Source organism: Gallinula chloropus (genome assembly GCF_964237585.1).
Source record: "Gallinula chloropus genome assembly, chromosome: 1".
Taxonomy (NCBI): Eukaryota; Metazoa; Chordata; class Aves; order Gruiformes; family Rallidae; genus Gallinula; species Gallinula chloropus.
Window position 1 is genome coordinate 3,826,995 of NC_140085.1, and position 24,728 is coordinate 3,851,722.

General features: G+C 41.9%; 1 protein-coding gene across 2 annotated transcripts in view; it reads right to left on the reverse strand.

The window, feature by feature from the left end:
- Nucleotides 1–650: 650 nt before the first annotated feature.
- MKLN1 (muskelin 1) overlaps nucleotides 651–24,728 on the reverse strand; it is a 102,556-nt gene continuing 78,478 nt past the window's right edge. For both annotated transcript variants that reach the window (XM_084270143.1, XM_084270144.1), the window contains 6 exons: nucleotides 20,001–20,148; nucleotides 18,824–18,938; nucleotides 16,027–16,166; nucleotides 12,557–12,659; nucleotides 2,736–2,790; nucleotides 651–995 (listed from right to left, as the gene is read on the reverse strand). In XM_084270143.1, coding sequence (XP_084126269.1) covers nucleotides 874–995; nucleotides 2,736–2,790; nucleotides 12,557–12,659; nucleotides 16,027–16,166; nucleotides 18,824–18,938; nucleotides 20,001–20,148 — 683 coding nt within the window. In that variant the 3' untranslated portion in view covers nucleotides 651–873. The remainder of the gene's footprint in view (nucleotides 996–2,735; nucleotides 2,791–12,556; nucleotides 12,660–16,026; nucleotides 16,167–18,823; nucleotides 18,939–20,000; nucleotides 20,149–24,728) is intronic.

Below are 24,728 nucleotides of genomic sequence, written 5' to 3' on the forward strand. Positions count from 1 at the left end.
AAGACCCAGTTCTGCAGGGCTCTGCAAGGACCTGCGTGGCTTCCCATGGGAAGAGCATGGCAGAGAAAGCAGAGATCCCTGAAAAGGGCACTGTGTGGATGACGACTGCACTCCTGTTCTCCAGCGGTTTTGCCTGAGGTTCCCACTTGCCCATCAGGTCTATGTGGAAGGCTCCAGGAAATGGAAGGTAGCTATTTATGTATTTAGGTTTAGACCAGATATCAGATGCAATTAGACACCGCTGTCGGGCCGGTTCTGGGACAAGGAGTCAGATAATTTGTAACACGTGCTCCCCTCTTCACATGACACAGTGAGATTACAAGACTCAAGACACACACATCGCTGTTACCTCAACACGTGCCAGCATCCTGCCGCCAAGTTATTCAGCTGCTGAGGATGGGGTTGGTGGGATAAAGCAATAAATCATGACTTGCTACAAGTGAGCAAAAGAACAACCCCCCGCCCCCCAGCCCCCTTTCTCATAAAAACCATAATGAACCTCATTATCTTTAATTCCAGAAAACCCACAAATATCAATTTTTTCTTATAGGCAAAAACAAGCACTGGGGGTTGGTTGGTGTTTGGTTTTTTTTCCTAGCCCCCCTTCCTCCCTCCTTTTCATCTTACATTTGCTAACTCAGAATCCAAAGTCAGAAAAAATATATATATTTAGTCAGAAGTACGTCAGTTACATTTTATTAACCTACTCCAAAGGAAAAGCTTCAGGGATTCACCATACAAGTATAAAACCCCTTTCAAACACCTAGGGGTTACTATGTTACTTCATCCCAGCAGTCAATCAATGCAGTAAAAAAATTAAAATACTGAAAATGGATGCTTTTCCCCTCTTCCATGTGTCCAGTGATTACTCCATTACAGCGTGATGAGGTCCACCAGGTTGCCTTTAGGAGGGGTCATGTTGTCCGGAAAGAAGTTGACTAGTGTATCAAAGAGTTGAGTTCTCTGAGCATACGTGTGGTCAACATCTGAAAACCCTGGAGGAGGAAGGAAAGGAGAAAGCAAGTCAGAGCTCACTAATGGTGTGTGGAGTATGCAGGTTATCCATTTTGGATGGACATGAACTATTTGCTACTTCTGTTTCAGCTCTCCATCTCACTACTATGTGCATATACACACAGAGAGATCACGTCATCCCAAGCCAGCACTGCAATCAAAATGCCATAAAAAGTAATAAGCAAAATGCTGTCAAGCTCATTGACAGTCCTGGAGAAATGGGGGACGCAAGAGTCCTCAGGGGACTGGCTCTGATGGCCCAGAAAACAAAATCTGTGTAGCTATTTTTATTTGGTGCCTCATTTCTTCTGTCCTCAGGCTTTCCTCATTATCTTCACTAGTGTCTTAACCAGACCCGGTACTTGTAGCTCTCGCAGTTCTTCCTGAGACAAGCTCTGCTGATAGTAGGAATCCCAAGTCAGATTTGTTACTTCATCACGGAGGACTCAAACTGCATCTTGGCACAAGGATGCTTTGCTAACTAGGTTTTGTGAAGTGCTGCCTCCCAGCAGGGGGGTGGGGGTTAGTTTATCCAAATCCCCATCCCTAAACCATCAACAGCAGGAACAATAGAGGCAGGCGTACAACAATTTCCTCTACTTCAACCACTGGTATCTCAAAGGAATGCTTTTTAATTCAATGAACTCTCTCTCTCCAGTTAATCAAAGTCAACCAAGTTAAGCAAACCAAGGAGGGCTTGGGTATTTTTGTTTTATTTTAGAAGCACCACTTGATATATGTCCTCTCCTATCTGTAAGGCCAACCTCTGAATAAAGTACTGTATCGTGTCAGGAACTAATTCATCATTTAGAACACTTAAAACTACGGAAAGAAAAACAACTTTCTGAAACTTCAGTTTTCTGCCTTTCAAAAACTCATCTCATAATATCAACTAGGTAAAAACTTCCAAACCACACAAGCCCAGCAGAGCTTCCTGGTTGGACCTGATGATGTCTCAAGGTCCCGACAATTCTGTGGTTCTGGTCCAGCAGGGCAGAGATGGCAGTGGGCTTTCTCCTTCCCTCCCTGCCTCAGACTGGGAATTGTGTGTTCATCAAAAACTGAAGTCATCCACGCTCCTAGCGAGGGAGCGGTAACTTGAGGACAGCACATTACTACAGGAATGTAAATTATGCCTATAGCCTTCCTACAGCTTGCCCTGGATTAATCTCTCCACTGTTTAAAACAGTTAACTGGACAGAATAGCGAAACAAATTACGGCTTTGGCTCAGACCTCCTGTTTCCAGCCCTACACGCCACTGCTTTCTTCACTCTTTGACATTCTGCCCAAAGAACTAGTTTTGCAAAGAACAGAGCGAACCAAACCACTCCAGGAATTGCAGTTATCACAGCAAACAGAGCCGTAGCCATGCTGTGAGATTCCAAAGTGACATGACAGGAGGTGCTGTCTTCTGACCAAAGCTTCTGTTTATTTGGGTAACAGTGAAGCATCAGATGTAATAAGAGACACAAAATGATCCCAGGAGGCATGGGTTTAAAACTGCTGGTGACACTTGTTTTAAATATGGACTTGGGCACTGGACACTAGTCACTATTTACAATGTCTCAAATGTCTATGCAGTGACACTGTGCATACTCAAACCTAAAAGGCTTACAACACAGGCTGCATCTGTAACATTTGATATAAAAAACAGTAGAAACTAAGAGCAATTATCAGAGGGAGCATGCTTAGTATAATTCATCTGATGTGCAATACTCACCGAGAGTGGTGAAATCCGAGCCAGACTTAAATAACGCTGAGGCAAGAAGCTGAAACTGCAGAAGAGGAGGTGGAAGGACAAAGAAAGAAAGAAAAAAGCATTATTAACTGTACAAGGGGAAAACCCCAAAAGATTCATAGATGTCTAAGTGGCTTTATAGCTGCTAGGATTCCTTCGCAGAGTCCTCAGAACTACTGTGCCACGCTGTCCTGGTTTCAGCTGGGTGAGAGTCAATTTTCTTCCTGGGAGCTGGTAGAGTGAAAAGTTTTGGATTTAGGATGAAAACAGCATTGCTAACGCATTATTGACATTTAGTCATTGTTACATTGTGTTTACAGTTAAGTCAAGGACTTTCCAGCTTCCTGGGCTCTGCCAGCAAGGAGGCATGAGCCTTCTGCAGGTGTACAAGAAGCTGGGAGGGAGCACAGCCCGGACAGCTGACCCAAAGGGATATGCCACACTGTATGACATCATGCCCAGTATACATGAAGCTGTGGGGGAGTTGGCTAGGGAGGGCCATGGCACAGGAACTAACTGGGCATCAGTCAGCAGGTAGTGAGCAACTGTACTGTCCATTACTTGCTTTGTAGATTCTTTTATCATTACTATCATTCTCCTCTTCTGTCCTATTAAACTGGTTTTATCCCAACACACAAGTTTTATTTCTTTTCGAGGCTCTCCCCTATCCCAGCAGGGGGGGAGCAAGTGAACACTGTGTGGTGGTTCTAGCTGCCTGCTGGGTTAAACCACAGCACACACCTCTGAGTAACAGCAGAAGACACTTTCATATGAGCAATACAATTTGTCACCTCGGCAGAGCAAGCTGGATGGTTTTTCCTAGAATCAGAGCAGCGCTGCTGCAATCAAAGGTACTTGACTGGGAGCCCTAAAACTTAGGTTTTTTTTTTTTTTAATATGTACTTTTTTTGCTGCTGGCAGATACCACAGTGAAATAGGAAGGTAGAGCCTTTTCCACACAAAGCCATTCCCAGGGATGGACACGGTACAGTCTCTGAGCAAGGACTAGATGGTATGAAAACAGGGTAACTGCTACAGTATGAACTTCTGGAGCACAAGGAAGGCTTTAAATGGGAACAACCTTCCTGAACTGACAGAGAAACTCCTATCACTAGTTTAAGGTAATGTTTTTAAACAAAAACCCAAACCTAACAAAACGTCCTTTGCTTGGGAACATCAGGATTACGAGTAAAATGCCTTTAAATAACATATTCATGGTTTTATTTCCCTTAATGTCTAACTGAGAGTGAACACAGTATCTTCCTCTGCCCCAGGCTGCTGTTTTCAGTTACCCATGTTGTAGCAAAGCTTCATGCTTTGTCATGTTTCCTTAAAAGTGAGCCAATCCCTTCAAGGCTTGTAATCTTTTGTCTTCATGGCACACAGCCCAAAGAGAAGCAGGGGGTTGGAGGGGAGGGAACAGAAGAGAAGCAAATATGTTCAAGGAAGGAGTTGAAAGAACAGCCAGGAATTACATATCCATCACTTGAATTTCAATTTCAAGAAACAAAATAAAAGGGGAACACAGACAATTTGCTGGCATCTAGGAGCGGAGAAGGTGACGAGTAGCAGCCAACATGAATTTGGCAACAACAGGTTGTATCACATCAATCTGATTTCTTCTACAAGACAGTGGGCCCTACAGTTGGGACTCAGCAATAGACACTGTCCATTTTGACTTTCATAGGACTTTTATATGATATTTAAGGCAAATTATGAAGGCATCACCTAGATTAAACTAAGAGGGAACGGCAAATAGGAAAAATAACTTTACTGTGGGTAGCCATCAATGGTTTGACATCAAAATGGGGCTGTGAATCAGAAGTGATTCATCTGTGCCCCAGGGTCAGCATGATTCTGGGTTTGCAGTAACAGCCTGCTTGACAGAACAGGGTATGTTCACCGAGTCCACAGACCTCACACCACGCTCAGAGAGACTGCCAGCACGGTAGCAGACAGACTTCAGACTGCTTTTTCACTTCATCCAGCTTTTAATGCTGGATCAAGGCACAATTCAGTAGGGTTAAGTGCAAATCAACATTAACAGGCATGATCAGCTATACAAAAGAGGTCAGGATACATATGCTCCGTGAAAATGCATTTAGGAGTTACAATATCTCAGTATAATTCTATTGCAAAAGAGTCAAATGGAGTATAAAGTGCATGAAAAGGAGTAGGATCTTCAAATAAAGTACTCCTGCTGGTATCAAGTCTCCTAAGTCTCACCTACAATAATGGCAGTCACTTTTGGATGCCCTGGATCAATTAGCAGCATAGGAGAAAAGAACTAGGGGGAAAAATATATCCAGTGGTCTGAAAATCAAGCTCTATAAAGCAAGTTCAAAGGAATCAAGGTTGCAGAACCTATACAGAAGAATGCCCAAGGATGAAACTGCAAAAGGTCACAAATGTAAAGGCTGCCACAGAAAGGTAAGTCTACAACTAAGTGTAAGAAGCCACCAATATACTTCAGCAAGATCAATTTTAATGTGACATCTAGAAAAAAAAAAAAAGGTCTAAAATAAGGACTGTAGTATGGGAGAGTAAGTTTGCAGTCTTTTGGGGAGGTTATCATGGGAAGTTAGCGCTGGAGGTAATTAGGAATAGGTTAGAAAGATACAGGATTGACAGACTGCAAAACAGGGAAGAGGTTGATTAAGTACCCTCTTGAGTGAGAGGTCTGGTTATATGAAATCAAAAGGAACTGCAGAGCTACACATGTATTTCACCACTAGTGTAACTTGTAAGAGCTGCTTGGCTCCCGATCAGCAACGTACTTAAACAGATGCCCGGCATAAATAGCTCCAAAAGTTCCAATAAAACAGTGGTTAAATCTGCTTCTGAGAGTGAGTGCCACGTTCTGGCCATCTTCCCCTCACACACAATCGCCTTATGGGCCTCCTGCCAACTGCCTGGGAGCACATGAAGCCAGCTATGCCGGGACAAAGTGGATGCCACATGCTTCGAGGGGTTCCCCTTCCTTCCCCAGCAACGCCGGCAGCCATCCCACTGTAAAGCAAGTAAACTGTGCTTGAGGCTGGGTATCAACTAAGGGGCTGTGTAAACTGACTGAACTGAGACCAAGAATCCACTGAAAAGACCCTCTGCCAAATATTCCAGCCTCATCTGCACTAGGCATGATGGATTTTCAGGGCTATGAGTTTCTTTCCAGCTTTGTGGGGAAGGAGTATCTTGTCTCCTTCACCAATGACCCCACACTTCAGTTAACCTTGAGGTTTGTTGTTTGTGTTGAAATTATATGTTATGCATCATCTCACACTTTAAAAGTGCCTTCTGACAGAAAAGTCAAGCACAGAAGCTAAGGACATTAGTTATGGACAGCATCAAGCCTAAGCTGGTTCACTCTCCACTTGCACTGCAGTGCCAGCTAGTCACAGGATGCTCTCCCAAAGGACCCCTACTTCCCCAACCCGCAGGACAGTTACTGCTTACTCAAGGTCTCTACACATTGTTCACACCATATATCCAATGCAGTATCTTCTTCACGAAATTCAAACTCTGCTCTTAAGACAGGATTAATTTCTTTATCATTTTTTATATCATATTAATTGTTACCATAACAGGCAGCACTTCAAAACCTGATTACTTTTGCATCGCATCTTTGAAACGACTAGAATCTGAATTTTCACAATACATAGTATTATGCAGCAGCCTCTGAATTCACTTACAGCCAGAAGAGCAAAGTGCTCAAGCAACTCACACCTCAGATCTCTCCCACCAGGCACCAGAATGAAAGACCCAATTAATGACCATCTAGGAAAAGCGATTTGCCTAATGTCACATAGCAACTCTGCTACAGAGGCACGACCAGAATTCAATTATCCAGCAGAAGCATCCAACTGCTTTAATCATAACACCACACATTTTTTTTCTGACATTCCCTATGGCTCACTGGTTTATCCATTCCAAATTAAGCCTCCAGTCAAAAGACAACAGTTCCCTTCATGTTACATGATTAACTTCAGAGATCCAAATCACCTCGTGAACTGAGGAAGGGGCTCCTTAGAGATAAATGCCTTGACTAATAGCATAGAACGCTTTGGGTGGGAAGGGACCTCAAAGATCATCTAGTTTCAACCCCCCTGCCATAGCAAGGGACACCCTCAGTAGACCAGGTTGCCCAAAGTCCCATCCAGTCTGGCCTTAAACACCTCAAAGGATGTGGCTTCCACAACCTCCCTAGGCAGCTCCTTCCAGTGCCTCACCACCCTCAGAGTAAAGAATTTCTTCCTAACATCTAATCTAAACCTACCTTCTTTCAGCTTAAAGCCACTGCCTCTTGTCTACATTCCCTGGTGAACAGTCCTTCTCTCACTTTTCTGTATGACTCCTTTAAGTATTGGGATGCCACAATTAGGTGACCCCTGAGCATTCTCTTCTCCAGACTGAACAAGCCCAACTCTCACAGCCTGTCCTCATAGGAGAGGTTCTCCAGCCCCTTGATCATCTTCATCACCCTCCTCTGGACTCGCTCCAACAGCTCTGTGTCTTTCCTTACTGGGAACCCCAGAGCTGGATGTGGCTCTGCAGGTGGGGTAAGAGCAGAGCAGAGGGGCAGAATCCCCTCTCTCAACCTGCTCACCATGCTGTTCTTGCCCAGGAGATGGTTGGCTTCCTGAGCTGCTAGCACACACTGCCAGCTTATGTTGAGCTTGCCATTGATCAACACCCCTAAATCCTTCTCCTCAGGGCTGCTCTCAATCTATTCTCTTGGAATGGCGTTGTTGAACTTCATGCAGTTCACATAGGCCCACCTCTCCAGATCTAGCTTATTAGTTGTATATATGGCTAACTAATATAAGGTTACATAATATAATCAACCACACTCAGAGAGAGGCTAAATTAAGACTATATGGGTAGTATTAATTGTAGCATGTTCTACTGTATGACCTTCATGTTTCCAACATTCTTGTTATCAGCTGTGTGTACGTTATCTAGGTTTCTATACACAGGGATAAAAAAGCAATTCTGCCATGTGGCAACTCATACAAGTTTTAGTATCTCTGCCTTTTGTGCAATTTAAACGGCTACTGCCAAGGGGGAATGAGTAACTCCTGTTTGGGATGCCCAGCAGGTTGTATGAATCAAGATGTAATTCCTCCTCCGTAATGTCTGTGCACCAAGTGCTCAGATCACAGTGTAAAACAGTTTCTCAGCTTTGACCAGTTCTGTTGGGAGGGCACCTTACAGTGTAGGCTCAAAGAAGAAACAAGAGTCTCAAATTCTTTGAGGACAGAGCAGTGAGTAGCTCAAGTTAGGAAGGCTGAACGCTGCTTTTGTAAAGGCTCCTTGGCTCCAAAGCCCCTGCTCCTGCAGCACTCGGGCTCTGAGGCTTTACAAAGGATCACAGCAGGACATGAAGAAGAGAAGCATGCTTTTCTTAGCTCCTTCCTAGAACTATTTTTCCCATTTGGGCTTCAATTTTCCCAGAAATATCAGTCTAATGCAGACTCAAACAATACTTTTATGCCCTGTTGGCTTTATTAAAGACAAGGTTTTAAGAATGGAAAATATGAAGCAGCCTTGAACAGGGGCCTTCAGCCTCAATCTACAGGCTAGTCAGGCCTCCAATTAGCCTTCAGGTCCTTGCTCTTTCTCCTACCATGCTCCAAGAAAAACATGCTGCAAGTCTTACTTGCAGTTTGCATCTGTTTTATAGCAATCACAGGACTGAGCATTACTAGAATTGAATCTCAAATTCAATGTACAGCATCATCTTACTCACGTTTACCTGGGCAGCACAGGCTTTTTTTTTTTTTATCATCTTGATTTCTTCTACAGCCCACTAAGTAGCTGCAAAGTTCTGAGTATGATTACTCCAGTGTTCAAAGAAATCCACCTTTAGCTTTGTATGTGCTCTAGTGATATTTTTGTGCTTGAGTAGCACCTGATTTTTCCTTGGCACAGGTACAAAACATGGAACTCATTTTGATTTCATTCTGAACGTCCTTTTAACTTTAGAAGCTTCCACCAAATGCATGTCTGCATGTGTATGGAACATCCATGCAACCACAAATTTATACACCAAAAAATGCCACTGTTTTATACAGCTTTAATCTCTCCATCAACTAGAATACATGGACAAACTTCCACATTCCCTGGGGATCTATCTTCCTTTACACACAGTCTTGGTTATTAATCCACAGCAAGTAAAAAATTGATTCACTGCTCTGAAAACGCTGAACTAAGCAAAGAGGTTTAAGTAATTTCAAGCAGAATCACAGTTAGAGAGAACTGGATCTGGTTTTGTGGGCAACAGCAGAAACACATCTGGCATACAGCCTGCAGCTACTAAAACAAGCACCCATTTGATAGCTGTTACTTGCAGGCATCTACTTCAGTTTAGGATAATAAAAAATGGAAATAAAACTATAATCCTATTACTATCCCCAAAATTCACAGCAAAGGAATGAAAATCTGGGGGGTATGTTCCTACTGTCAATCATTCAGGCTACTTTAAACAAAATTGGTTACTAAGGACAAAGTTTCAAGAACAGTCTGTTTATTTTCTTTGGCATCCAAGTCAAAACAGCTGAAGAGACTTGCCTAACGGAGTTAGAAATTACTTCTATTCTATTATAAAGCAAGTAAGCCTTACCTCAAAGCAAAATTGCTTGTAATATTACACAGCACCACCCATATCTCAATCCATGAAACCATACAGACCAGCCTCTAAGAGAACTGTAGCACAAACTTGGTGATAAACCTATTCAGCTTGGTCCTTCCCAAATTTAACAGTTGCCCTGGAGAGAGGGGAGATTTGCCACACTAAGAAGCCTTACAACGTTCAGTGGCTGTGGCCAGCACAGAGTGAGCTGATCAGATACACAGCCCTTTGGTATTAAGATGATCTCAACTACAAATAGAGACATAAAAAGTACGTAGGTGTCTGGGCTGAGATATGCAATCAAACTGGTGGTTGAAATTTGATATAGAATCCAAAAAGCCTGCGTCAGTCCTCTGGAAAGCACAAGAGCTATTTGAAGATGTAATGCCAGAGCAAAAAGCCAACTCAATGTGATAACCGGAAGGTAAATTGACGTCAACTGGAAATACACCCAGTCAATACCAGTGCAGTAGCTGGCCCGATGCCATATACCTGCCAGATCTGTTCCAGTATAAAAAAAGCTTTGGAAGGAAAAGCTTTTTGACCAGCACTATTGCGGGAGGAGGGAAGAAGAGAGACAGAAATCAAAGAACCCAACCAAAAAACCCAAATTTTCCCAGAAATTAAGTGATTTTAGGAGACCACTGGAACACAAGCTTTAATTCTACTGAATGGTATTGTCTTGATCTGACAGACTAGCCTGACTGACAGAAGCTACTGGATTTTGTCTGGATCAGGCATTAGGCCTCCAGAGTAAGGATTCACAATATATTCACTCAGCTGGATTGAGCTAAGCTTATATACTAGATCACTATGTGCAGAACACGAGCGTGCCCTGTGAAAAGGGATAACTTTTTCATGTTTTATTCTATTTCTGCCTTGTATAATAAAGCTACTCCTTTTCCCTCAGAGGACTCAAAGTCAGGGAAATTCTTAGCTCTTACAAGTTGGACAAGTTAAATTACTACAGATTGAACTGGGAATATCAAATGTGGAATGTTAAAGGATTTCCTGTGCCATATGTGCATAATGTGCAGTTCCTTTCGTCTGCTGGTGGCAGGAGGCAGCATGAACTGAAAGGAGAGGAGCTTGCTGATCACATCACAAATGTTTTCTGTTCAGGCAGTAAAAAGACAAAGCCAGCCACGAGGTGCAAGATCTGTGGAGTAACTGGCCCAAGAGAGACATGGCCCTCATGAGCATGATGGGGCTACTAGCACACAGATATGACATGGGGACAAAGGGAGAGAAGAGAGCGTAGGACATGGAGGGAGGGAGGGAAGGAGAAGAGAACCTCAGAATGGTTGTTGTGTTATAGGCTATTACAGGTTCAAATAGGAAGAGGAAAGTGCTACCACACTGGAAGTTGGGACATAACTGGCTCAGCTCCCTCAAGCATGTTGCACAGGAAAGGAAGAAGAATCTATATTTCTACTTGAAGGACAGCAGGATTACCTATTATTTGTATTTCCTAATATAGAAACTACTAGAAAGGATGTGAAGCTATTTGATAGGGGACAATATAAACGAGATGCCATCTAGCAGAATTTACAGGTAAAGCACTTAAGTGTTTTACTGGACCAGATGTTTATAAAGACTAACCAGAAATTATGACAATTTTTTTTTCTTAATTCTTCTAAGCCTATAATTCTATATGGTACATATGCAAGAAGCATATAATCCCCCAAATCCTTTGTTTGTACCCATAGAATCACAGAGTCACAAGGTTGGAAAAGACCTTTAAGATCGAGTCCAACCATTCCTGTCCTCTGCTAAACCATATCCCTAAGCACCTTATCTACCAGTCTTCTAAACACACCCAGGGATGGTGAGTCAACCCCCTCCCTAGGCAGCTTGCTCCACCCCCTGACAACTATTTCAGTGAAGAACTTTTTCCTAACATCTGATCTGAACCTGTCTTGGTGCATCTTGAGGCCATTTCCCCTTGTCCCATCTCCTGCCACCAGGATGAAGAGACCATCGCCCACCTCTCTACACCCTCCTGTCAGGTAGTTGTAGGCAATGATAAGGTCTCCCCTCAGCCTCCTCTTCTCCAGACTAAACATCCCCAGCTCCCTCAGCCACTCCTCATAGGATTTGCCCTCCAGCCCCTTCCCCAGCCTGGTTGCCCTTCTCTGGACTTGCTCCAGGACCTCAATGTCCTTCTTATGTTGAGGAGCCCAGAACTGGACACAGCACTCGAGGTGCAGCCTCACCAATGCCCTGTCCAGGGGCACAATCACCTCCCCAGACCTACTGGCCATGCTATTTATATTATAATGATCTTTTCTTTATCTAAAGTAACAAATTAAACCCACCAGATTAAGTTATATAATCCAGAGACTCTGGATTGTTTTTTTATACTTTTTCATAGACTTTTTGTAATAGCTGTCATCAAATCACTTCCAAAGTCATTAACACAAGAAGAGACTAAGAACCATGGTCCCCTCATCAACTCACAAGGAGTTGAATACCTGTACATCCAACTGGCTGCCCCATGTCCTACGTGACAATTAATAGCAGAGTCAAATCAACCACCTTATCTGACACTTTTCCTTATTTCTTTAATCCGTTTTCATGAAGTGACACGCACTGCGGTAACGGAATCAAAACAGGAAATGGGAACAAAGTCCTGGAACAAATAAAAGAACATGCCTACTGGATAATATTCAAAAAGGAGAGGAAATAAAGAGTTGAAGGGTAGTGAGCAACGTCTATAGATGGACAATCTACTTCCAGAAATACTTAGAGAAATACTTTGAGCATAACCTCTTCTCCCCCCACCAAGCTTTAATATCGACAGCCCAATGGCAGTGTGAACAGGATTTTCTGTTCACTTCCTACCACACAGCCAAATACAGACTCGTGACATTTCAGGGAGTTTACATTTCAATTAAAGGTCCCAAGACACACACCAGTACTCTGGAATTAAAACAAAAGGCCTAGTCTTCATAGTGTGAGTACAAAAGCTATTTTATCTCGGATTGCAGTTGGGAAATGACTGTTTCTAAACCAGTATGATCTTTAGTGTTATAGTATGTATTTCTCTGCAGTGTCATGCACCTGTAGAGCTTTTCCAGGCTGAACAAAAACAAGGTTTAAGAGGGTTAAAGCTTCCACATGAGAACAGAGTTTATATTTCTTTGTAAGTAAGACAAGGATCATTCATCACTACCTCTTTTGTCTCCTCGGGGTCCGAGTGATCCACAGTTACATACAAATCATTCTGCAGGTACTTCAGTGCACTAAGAGGGTCAGTCTGAGCTTTTTCTTCAAACCTGCAGAGGAGAGAGAGAAAACATGACCCTTCAGGACTAAGTACTACTATTTCTACAAAGACCAAAACCTAGGAAAGTAACATTTGCAGCTAAACACTGCCAAACAAAACAATGTTACTGGCAGCTCAGCCTCCTGTTTGCTCAAAAACAGGCTTTCAAGGCAGCCTGATACACAGAAGAGTGGGTTTTGGAGCATTACAGGAGTTTCAAGGGCAAAGTATTATGCTCTGTATTAAAAAATACTCAGAAGCATATGTACAGCAACTTAATACATAAATACAAAACATTTACTACAGTTTGTTTTCCACAAATAAAGGTAGGTGTGAGGAGTACCATTCAGGCATAGGCAGAAGCATAACTAAGTACAGGGATAGAGAATTCCCCCTGCTTCTGCCAGCCAGCAGAAAAAGGAACAATGGGGGTGAAAACCCCTGGATTTGACGAATGTTGTGTTTTAATATCCCACTTTTGGGAAGAGCACATGTATGTAAAAATCCTGTGCACCATCATCATTACTTTCTCTTAAGGATCAGAAGCTGTAACTTCTATGAATTTCCTGTAAGTTGCAGCTCTCAAAGAGATTCAAAACGATGCTGAGCCCAGCTCAGCATCCTCAGTGTGCAGAGCTACTTCCCTGCAGCACTGGGTTAGGTGCATAATCCTAGAAAGGATGATGTTTAAAATGATCTGTTTTCTTCCCCCTATCACCTATCCACCAAGTGCAGTATCACACTGCCATCTTCTGAATCACCAATACACAGTATTAAGCCTCCCCATGAAAACAGCTTAGACAATTCTGGATTCTAGAGGTCATAGAATGCTTTGGGTTGGAAGGGACCTCAAAGATCATCTAGTTCCAACTCCTAAATTCTCAGTTATTTATCTACTGCCTTTGGGGAACACAAGATATTTTATTTGCAAGGTATGTCAGTTCCCTTTAAGAAGGTATAGATTGTCAAACTGGAACATGTCATCACACTGAATACCTGGACAAGCTGGAAAAGTGGGCCCATGTGAACCTCATGAGGTTCAATAAGAACAAGTGTTTGGTCCTGCACCTGGGTCAGGGCAATCTTCATCATCAATACAGGCTGGGAGATGATGTGCTAGAGAGCAGCCCTGCAGAGAAGGGCTTGGGAGTGCTGGTGGATGAGAAGCTGGACATGAGCCGATAACATGTGCTCACAGCCCAGAAGGCCAACTACATCCTGGGCTGCATCAAAAGGAGCGTGTCCAGCAGGCTGAGGGAAGGGATTCTGCCCCTCTGCTCCACTCTCATCAGACCCCACCTGGAGTGCTGTGTCCAGCTCTGGAGTCCCCAACATAAGGAGGCCATGGAACTGTTGGAATGAGTCCTGAGGAGGCCACAAAGATGATCAAAGGCTGGAGCACCTCTCCTGTGAAGACAGGCTGAAAGAGTTGGGGTTGTTCAGCCTGGAGAAGAGAAGGCTCCGGGAAGATCTTATAGCAGCCTTCCAGTCCCTGATGGGGCTACAGGAAAGCTGGGAGGGACTTTTTAGAAGGGCCTGGAGTGACAGGATGAGGAGGAATGGTTTTAAATTGGAAGGAGACAGATTTAGGTTGGATATTAGGAAGAAATTATTTGCTACAAGGGTGGTGAGGCACTGGAACAAGTTGCCCAGTGAAGTAGTGGATGCCCTCTCCCTGGAGGTGTTCAACGCTGGGTTAGATGGGGCTCTGAGCAGCCTGGTCTATTGAGAGGTGTCCCTGCCCATGGCAGGGGATTGGGAACTTGATGATCTTTAAGATCCCTTCCAGCCCTAACCATTCCATGATTATATCATTAAATCTAATCATATTGGGGTTTTTTTATTTGGGTTATCTACTTTGCTATTTATACTGTAATGGACATCTGTAGCCTAAGTTTTGAAACTGTCTAAGGATGCAAGTTGTTGAACCAGTGCGTGGAGCACAAAGACTATGCCTGAGCATTCTGGTAATTAAATGTGATTTCTTCAAAATATTCACACAGATTTTCTTAGATGATATTGCCATGGTCCAGAGAGCTGTAGCGCCTTAAATAAGTGGCAGCACTGACACCTTCCTCTTCTGTGCTTGGCCAGCTTACCTCTACTATGTCTGGCACTAAACAAATTGACAGGCCAAACAGAACCCCAGCTGATGCAGTGGGTTTGCTGTGTACACAAGCCAAGTAGCTGTTCTGGTACCTAGAGCTTGAGGGAGTACAGAAAACAGGCAGCCAAGTGACTCCAGAGCAGTTCAGCTCCTGCCCCGAGAGGCACACGCACTCCGAAGTGCCCATCATACCAGTCGCTGGCTGGTCATATTCAGCTCCTTTACAACCCCAGTAAATGGGAGTACAGAGCATAACCCCCAAACTTTTACCAGACAATATAGAGCAACATTTCCTCTGAGTGCAATTTAAGCACATAAAAACAAGTAATCCAGAGCTGTCTCTGGAGATTCTACAGCTTCACTCACGTACAACTGAACGTGGATTCAGTAAGTCTCCCAGACTGCTGGGCAAGATCTTTATTCATGCCTGTAGGTATTCACATCTACTGCCTGGCTGATCTGCAAAAGGCCTCATCCAGCCATGGTGATTGTGCATTGAGTAGAGCAATTTGCTCGCTGCCTCAGAAGCAAAATACCATCAGTAAAAACTGACCTCCGAATCTTGGTAGAGCCCAGTAACAAAGCATTCTCACCAAGAATGCAAAAAGAGCTATTTATTGGCTTCAAATAATTTGCTAGGTCTTGAAAGGCTGTCTCACTGCTGCAATTTCTTGCCTAAGGCAACACCATAAGCTCGATTTTGAAAAGCTGTTGCCCTAAATAGCAAATATAAGGCAACTCTGAAACATCCGGAGCGCAAGAAGCATTACAGAGCAGCTGAATTCCATGTGAGATCTTTCAAGTGATTCTGAATGGGAAGCTCTGATGACCTCACCACAGTTGAGTCTCAGATGTGCAAAGGAATCCAGCCTCCAGACTTCATTAGCATCCTTGTGAGCTGTTACTATCTCCTAGCAGCGTTTCAGAAACATATTCCATTTCCTTGGGAGGTGACAGTACCCAAACACATGTTGATAAGCAGCAGAGTGAAAAGGGAATCTAAAAATTCCTCAGGACTCCCCACACAATAAGCAGATTTTTGTTTTAGAGTAACATAGTAAAACCAGAATGAAGTTAAATTTGTGCTTTAACCCTGCCTCATTGCTTTTTATTATTTTTACTATCAAAAACTACCAAGAAATTGCAGACCACCATATAACCAGCAAACTTACATTTAGCAAAACAATTTACAAGATATTTAAAGTTTTTGCAACTTAAATAAAAAACCACTCTGGAAAGTAAAATTGTAAGAAATCTTTTGTTTCTATACCTGTGCTTTCTTATGAGGTATTTGCAGTGTCTTAGCAGGTATTCCTTTGAAGGTCGACAGAGCTTCAGAGACCAGAAATCGTCTAACCTCATCTTTGGAGAGCAGGACTTACCAGGATTCCCTCCAAATAAGTAATGAACCTAAGCAAATGAGAGGCAGATCAAAAAGTTGATTGTTTGTGTGCATCTGTTAAACAAAGACTATTTATTATGTCAGCATCTTTGGAGTGGTTTATTCTGGAGAGGGAAAACTCTGCCTTTTAGAGAAGCTGCTTCATCTTATTGGTAGCCTTACTTTGTTCCCTAGGAGATGAAGAAAGTTCTCCTAAACTGCTCACAGTTTATGATAATAAAAAGCTGCACTGTTAGAACCTCCCTCCAGAAGATTCCTGTGATATTTATAAACAAACATCCATGAACCATACAATCTCCTTCTTTAGGAAAAGGCTTTGACCATGATAAGGCCTTAAGCACGTAAAATATGAGTAGAAAAGAAGGATCCAAGCCAACTCTTGCTGCCCTGTTCAAAATACTTGATGGAAGCAACACTCAAATTGGTAATTACCAACCTCTTCTCCAATCTTGTCCTGGAAGACTCCAAATTCTTGTTGAGGGAGGATAAATTAAGGCAGCTGTATTAAACCCCTGTCTAATTTAGGGATGAGCAGATTATATCCATAGAATTGTGAGATTACTCCAGCAAATCACAATTTCTTTGCAGAAGAAATATTTATGCTTGTAAGGAAGGCACAGAAAAAAGGGAGTTTGTAGACTAATGCTCTTGTCTCCAATCTGAGCATTCTTGGTGCTGCCTCACTAGTAAAGCATCACAGTACAGGCAAGCAGCCCTTTCCTTGAGACAGAGAAAACCATTATCTTTCATCAAAGACAAGGGCCACTGGCAAAGCAAGTGGGAATTCCTAAAGAAGCTGAAAGTAAAGTGCCAAAAAGCCCAGTCCATCACAATCTTGGGAGATGACCAACAGGCCTGTCCCACACATACCCTAAAAGCTCTAGAGAACCTTAATCTGATTTGCAAATCGACTTGAAATCTCCACAGTCTCTGGAAGGGCAGATTTATCTCACCTCAACAGAACAGACTGTGCCCAGGTAGTGTATCTTGTGTGTTGGAGTTTAAGAGCTGAATAAAGAGTGAAATGCAAAGCCAAAACTCTAATAAGGAATGAGGAAAGCCATGCAAATCTTAGCTAGAATCAGAAGTCACAACCATTACTGTTATTGTCTCCAATATGTTCTAGCAATCCTGAGATGCCAACCATGAAATATTAAATATACCTGTAGGCAAAACTCATTTTTGTTCAAGGTAACTCAAATGAAGTTGTCTTTAACAGCTGTTTTCTGATGGTTTCAGAAAAGACCAACTTCAAAAGGCAAGGCTAGACTTATTGATAGAGGCAAATCTCAAGGAAAGTGAAAGTGTTAAGAGAACTGTTTATTCTTCACCTTTTCTTTTTCCTCCCCCTCCTTCACATCGTTTGGTATTTCAGACTCTGAGCTGTTGATATTAAGCATGCCACAAAGGGCCTTCAAATACTGAAGGTTCAAGAAGTCCAACAGGCTACCTTTCTCCACAGCTTTAAAAATAACCACTCAAAACAATGTATTCTGCATCCCACTGATGTAGGCTCTCATTTATATCAGAGGAGTCTAGAAAGGTCATTTGAACAGAGGTTTCTAAAAATAAGGCTCTTCAAAACAAGTACATCAAACAGCTCTTCAGTTAAAGCTGGGCAACTGCCATGATTTAACAACCTTCAGAGTATCTTATAAAAATACTACTCTCAATCTCATGGTACCTTATTCTTAGAAGTAAGCCATTCATGGCAAAACACTATTTACTGTCCTGATGAAGACAAATTTCCCTGATGAAGACAAACCATACAGGTTCTCCATACAGAAGTTATACCTACTTCTCCTTAAAATCCCACTCCCATGCCCAAGCTTTTGGGCTAGCTGACTTTCCCAAATTTTATTAAATCCCATGGAATTATGAGACTAAACCATATTTATCTTTTTCAGACCATTTCAGACAAAAAAAATATTTAGAAAAAGTTTATTTCTATTGCCAAATATCTGTGAAATGTTAAGTAAACGTATCAGTCATTTTAATTGGCAGGTTGATGAAGTTGCAGTAACCTAATCCATGGGTTTGTGCTTTATTGGTTTAACATGCACAAAGCCCTATGTTAACTGAGCAGTCACAAAAGCTATAAACAATTTTAAGTATATTTAAGCATGAATGTGTCCATTAATATCAGATAGTGCTAAAGAATGACAGTTGGAAGTAAGGCCCCTTTGTTAGAGCAGATTCCTAGCAGCAAACATTTCACTGAAACACACTTTCTTCTAGAGATTGAAGTAAATACCTGTAACCATGTTGAGGTATGAATGTGGCAGCTAAACCAAAGGAATGACTCCACAGCCACTAACAGGTTGTGAGATTACGTCCCCTAGAATAATGAACGAAGCTTCAAGTGTTCTCAAGTATGAGAACAGCTGCTTGACAACTTTTTAGAGCCTTAGTGCATCCCATTGTCTGCATTTTGATTTCATCTAGGAGTTATCTTGCCTACTTCATGTTGACATAAAAGGGAGCTTATTATCATCATTTGAAACTAAATTACTACATTAAATGAAAAAGTTACCCATCACATTAACACTATACAAAAAGCTGTATTAATTGTACCATCTTTGAGGAAGCAACTGCACCAGAAGAGCATTAAGACACACAAAAAACTAACTCAAATTCACTGCTTATGTATTTGGGCCCCTCATACCTTGTGCAACTCATCATACACCAGCTGATGCGCAAACCTTGGGCAGGGCTCCTCTTCCTGAAGGCTTTTACCTGGATTCTCTTTTGCTGCTTGGTCATTCTTATAGACACAAGACCTGAAATACAAGGCAGTAAGGAATGATTAGTAGTACTCACAGGAAGTAGAAAAAGGCAAGAAAGTCAGTTTTAATTGTTTGGCATGTAACACCAAAGAATTTCTTGCTTCTCTATATATTGTCTTCTATTACCCCACCTTCATTCTCAGCTCTACAAAGAAACCCACCCAAAAATCAGAGAAGGTCATCTTGGCTGAACACAGTCCTCCATCACAAGCCAAAGAGGAAAAAATTCTGGAAAACTTTAAGTCATGAGCTTTGGAGGTATCTTTAGATGTTGTATTATTTGCCAGTAAAATTGTCAGCATGAAGTATTTTTCATCATCATGGATAACAGCATCTTGGACATAGTAGAGCTACAAGCCAGAAGCTTCAGCAAAGGTAGCATTTCAATCACTGATTTCCAAACAGAATTGAGTTGATTTTTCGAACAGTGAAACCCCATTGTTATAAAATCAACATTCTCACCCTTCCTTGCGATTGGCCCCACACTAGAAGAGACCTTGAACACAAAAACGCTGCCAGCTCTGGAAAGGGGCAGTGGCAACCAACTACCAAAGGCCATACAGAAAAGAGACAAGGAGTTTTTCTTCTCAGAACACTGGTCCTAGCAGCTACCTGAAGAACCACTGTATTCAGCCTGGAAAGAGCCAACAGATCCAACACTTCCCATGACTGTTCATACAACAGACTAATTCCCTCAGTTTCTAATAACTACCTTTTATACTGCTATTAATAACTTATAGTGGACTGAATTTGCTGCACTGATGATGAAACCTGGCCTTGAATATTTCCTACAGGAAAAACTTCTTATAATGGCTTACTTCCCCTCATTCCCACCACCTGCCTCCAATAAAGAATTTCACATGATTTCTCTCCCTCGTTTGGCTTTTTGCCACAGTGTCTCTAAAGACTATGGGATAAAGAGGTGCCTCCAGGGAACTCAGCTGTCTTCAATATTACCATTCCAGAGTCATAGATGATAGTGTTACCTGGGAGACAGGATCATGTAGGATTGCCTCCTAAAGAAAATCAGTGTAGATGTTAGAAACATCAACTTACCAGCTGTTCCTCACAATGTCATAAATCCAGAAGGAATTCCTTACATTCTCTTCCCGCTTCTCCTTGTCTTTACTGAGCCCTGACAAGACATGGATTTCATTCAGTTCGGGATCAATGGTAGCCCTTTGAGTGAAACCTGTCATTGGAACTGACAAAAAGAAAAGTTACACACTGAAAGCAATGGGGGGGGGGATACAGGAAGGGAACCAACATCAGACAAATGCATCTCCCTCCCCTTACAATACAAGATGTTGTCTAACATCCATGGTACCAAACATGAGACTTCACATAACTACTTCATCAGTATTCTGTGATAAAGAGCTGCTTAAGTTTAATGTCACTACATAGTTTGCTCATTTTCTTCCTCTTAATTACTTTCACCTCCTCATCTTTCACATAAAACCAAAGCTTGGCATTGAGTACTCTCAAACTGGTATTTTCTACGACCCCTCCTGCACAGCGATCTCATCCTTTGCCACAACTTAGAACTGAAATGGTACAGCTCAACATCAGAGGGGTGCAGAAATCACCACACAAACAACGTGCTGTTAGCATGTCTTCTAAAGTAGGGTGAGAGGCAAGAGAAGAACCATTCACCCAGAGACTGACTCCTTGCCTGCTAAGGACAAGTCCAATGCAAATTCTCTTATTCCCTTCCTACTTGTGACTCCTGGAAAGCTCAAAAAACATTCCAAGAGCCGCTCTTTCCTAAGGCAAAGTTAGTTGGGATACTACCAGTTCAGGAATGAAGATTCAACTGCCTCAAATTAGTGCTAGATGATCCTTGTAGAGATGACTGGAGTGATTCTTTTATCTTTTCTGGAAAAGGATGCGCTGATTCCAGCAAGCCTAGTTGCAAAAGCTAGAAAACTCAAAAAACTCCCCCCATCAAGATGAACTCAAGATGACATAGCTCACAACCTTCCATTGCTTCCTTTAGGACAAAGATGTCAAGGACGTTTCTTTGTATTTTCTGAATAGTTGTGGTATAATTACCAAGCTCCTCTTCTGTTCCACCTCGAGATTTAGAAACATGGTGAAATACTGAGGATTCCAACAGTTTTCATCATAATTCCCCGAAAAAAGGTCAGCAAATTTGTTTGGCAGTCCTTTTTTGTTTGTTGTATAATTCCCCATTTCCTGTTTCCCTAGGCAACCATCCTTCCAAAATGTATTTGTGACGGGCACGTGATCTTTGTTTACAGATCCTGTTTGTCTCATTTCTCTTTCTGGGTCAGTTTACAAAGGCTGGTAAAGGTTCTTGGCCTTCAATCAAGATTTTGGCATGAAAAATTCTCAGAACTCTTGTATTTTGCAAATTCTTCCCTGCAATTAACTGCGAACTGCACATACGGCCTAGAAAACAAGCCCTACACTAATAAACTACTTAATACTGCTGTTTAAGAACACACAAAATGGTATTTTGCAAACTCATTCTGGAATAGGCTTCGGCCTCAGACTTCAATCTTCTCATTTGGTAGGCCAGGAAAGTAACAGGAATTAATTTTTAAAAAATTCTGAGCAGCATTTTGTTTCTCTACCATTTAAGTCCAAATTGAAACGTTTAACAAAGCCAAAAAGCTCCAAATATTTCTTTAAAAAAGGAATAACGCTTCATTCTTGTGTAAACTTAAGTAGAAACTGAAATATATTCAGATAATTGGTTTTCAATGCCCTGTTGACAAACCCACTGCTTATGGTTTAACGGAAAAGCAGGAGGCAGAGCCCTCATCAGCATCGACCCGCCTGTTTTCACATCTTGCCATGAAGTTTCAAAGGGAAATTAATCCAGTTTATGAGCAAATGGGTGGCAGAGAGGAGGGAAAAGGAAAAAAAAAAAAAAACCAGGGAACAATGCTGGCACAACAACTACTACATACCTTGTTTTAGCTGCAAACCACAAGTTTTTAAATAAGACTAATGAGTACTGTGAAAGTCACCCAATAAGGAAACTGAGAACAAAAAGACAATTACAGGCTAAATACTGTTAATTTTTGAGGAGCATCATGTAATGCGTTTGCTTGCGTAGGCAGGGACTAAAGCACTGACTCCAAAGGATTAAATTCAAGGCATATTTGAGACATTTCTGGCAAGAGAGCCATCTAAGTTTGATCAGCGACGCTAATCTAGATGGAAAATGTCTTTGCAACCCTGTGTGCTAGTTTGAGCATTCCATCTTTGGGGTTTTTTTTGTTTGTTTGGGGTTCTTTTTCTGGTTTGTTTTGTGTATTGTTTTTCTTTTTAAAGCAACTCTTCAGAGCATTAATACCACTGGCTCAGTGAAATGAAAATTATAATAATCACAAGGAGTACTGTTGCTGTATTACCACTGATACAAAAAGCATAGGAAACTTGTCTGCTGAAATCCCATCCCTTCTGTGAAATGTTGGTAAATAAATGAATTTTGTATCTGGTTTGTGCTCAATTTCCTGAAGCTGAAGTTATTATTTAAATAATGGAGGGAAAAGCTGCCAAAGTTCAGTGCCTCTGTTTTATGGGGTTGGGTTATTTTTTTACTCTTGATAGTAGAATCAGATTTATCTACAACAACTGCTGTCAAAACTAAATTCGAGTCAAGTAATTTCAGGCTTCCATCAGCTGAAAACCAATCTGATCTTTAGATTGTGTAAAATGTAGAGTATGTAGAAAAATAATAAATCAAAAATTATATCCCTACATTTAGTAAGGGCCTATGATGAGGAGCAACTTATATAACTCTGACCTATCTAAGCAACTGTGTAGAAACCATATTTATGTAGTGCCTTAGGCTAGACAAAGGTGATATCTAGTCTTTTGCAAAGGAAGACCAAACTAGAAAGTTAGATGTAGTATTATTTAAAAATCAAAGACACAAAGACAACACAAATTTAGCAAGCAATTCCTTGAAAATAAATAGGAAATAAAGCAAGCTACTACACAATAAGGAGGGAGATGCTGTGATATTTTAAACACCACAAAAGCATCAAGAAGATGTTTACCAAGGCAGCTTGATCCTCGACAGAGCAGGAGGGCTACATAAAATCCTCACAACCCAAAGCACTTCCACTAGGGGGTAAGAGAGATTCACAATCTGGAAGTGCAGCGGGCTCACAGTGAATGCTGGACATAATTCAACTGACTGCGGTCAGCAGATTAGAGGGCGACACGGGCTGTAAACTTGTGAAGAGTGCTAAAAAAATGTACATTGGGAAGAAAAATTCAGTTCTGCATGGAAGGCAATTAAACCTGTGACAGTAACTGATTGCTTAGGATATTTTTGGGGTTTAAATAATAAAAAGTCAAACAAAAAGGGGTGATAATCAGACAGAGTAACGCCAGCGCGCTGTGTGAACTATTCTTTGCCATTTTCTAGATCCAAGGGCTGCATCAAATGGTAGGAAGTTCCCTCACACTTCTGCATCTTCACATAAAGGTAGATGTAAATCAGCTCTGGAGCAAATCCCCATGGATTTCACATCTTCTGGAGTGCCTCCAGGCCCTGCCATCACTTGGGTCAGCTGTGGGCAGCCAGCTCGAAGGACATACAGGAGTGAACTGAGGACGTAGCCCTGGTTGTTTTGAACACAGCTTTGGCCTGTCACTCTGCGATATTAACTTGGCTCCTGTGACAAATACATTACTGATTGAGGAGGAAAAGCTGGAGAGAGAAATTACTAAGCACAACACAATCCCAAAAAGTCTAGTAAGACGCTGGATGCTTTTTCTTGTGCCACTGCAGTGTTTTTTCCTCCCTGTATTAACCACTCCAGGGAAGAAGGGCAGTAACTGATGGAAAATAAGAGGTCTGAATCCTCTCTCCAGAACTCAGTATTTCCATTTATTTATACATAGCAAAAATGAAAAGCTCACGGACTGAATATCTGAAAACAATATTCAGCCAGGCACGCCTTGAGTTAGCAGCCAGTTACATAAACAAGTAGTAATTCCTGAGAACGCTTCCGTAAGGTGCTGTGTTAACCCTGTACAATGTAATTTCCACTTAAATGTAATGCATGGGAAAAGGTTTTCTACCAACGTGATACCTAATCATGAAAGAGATATGTTCCCACTACCACAGTCCCTACTTACACGCATTTATTTGATCACAATGATCATTTCAGCAAGCTGAGGGGTTTTTTTGGCTCTTATGTGCAAACAGCTATAGTTGTTTCAAGCAGTGTTGGCTGCTGCCAGTATCTAAGCAAGAAAACAGAGCTTGTACAGAGGCAGAGTTTGCAGAGCAGTAAATCAGAGTTCACAGATGTGGTTCTTGTAGTGCTGGATCGGAATTTGGAAATTAAACCTGACCTCTGAACGTTTGAGGGGTATCACAGCATGTTTTGAAGTGTGCTTTGAAACACAGCACTGGCAAAACAATGATACAAGACTGCAGATAGTCTACAGATCGCTTCTGAAAGATTTGGGAAGGATAATTAAGGGAAGCAAGTTCACTGACAGCCTTTTAGTGCCACCTAAATTACGAAACCCTCGGAACGCTAATCCCATTACGAGTGACTCACAAGTATCCTCCCTCCTTGTGACGCCTCATGATTAAAAAAATAGGAGAAACTACATCACATGGATATCAGTGTTCACCAGAACCTGGCACCTCCCTGATGGATCAATTTTAGAAGAGTGGTATGTCAGCAAATTACTCCATACAACTACCTGCGATCCACATAAAACTGAAGCAGCACCTCCCCTGAACTTTAATGGAGCAAACCTTGATGAGTGATAGAGATAGCACGC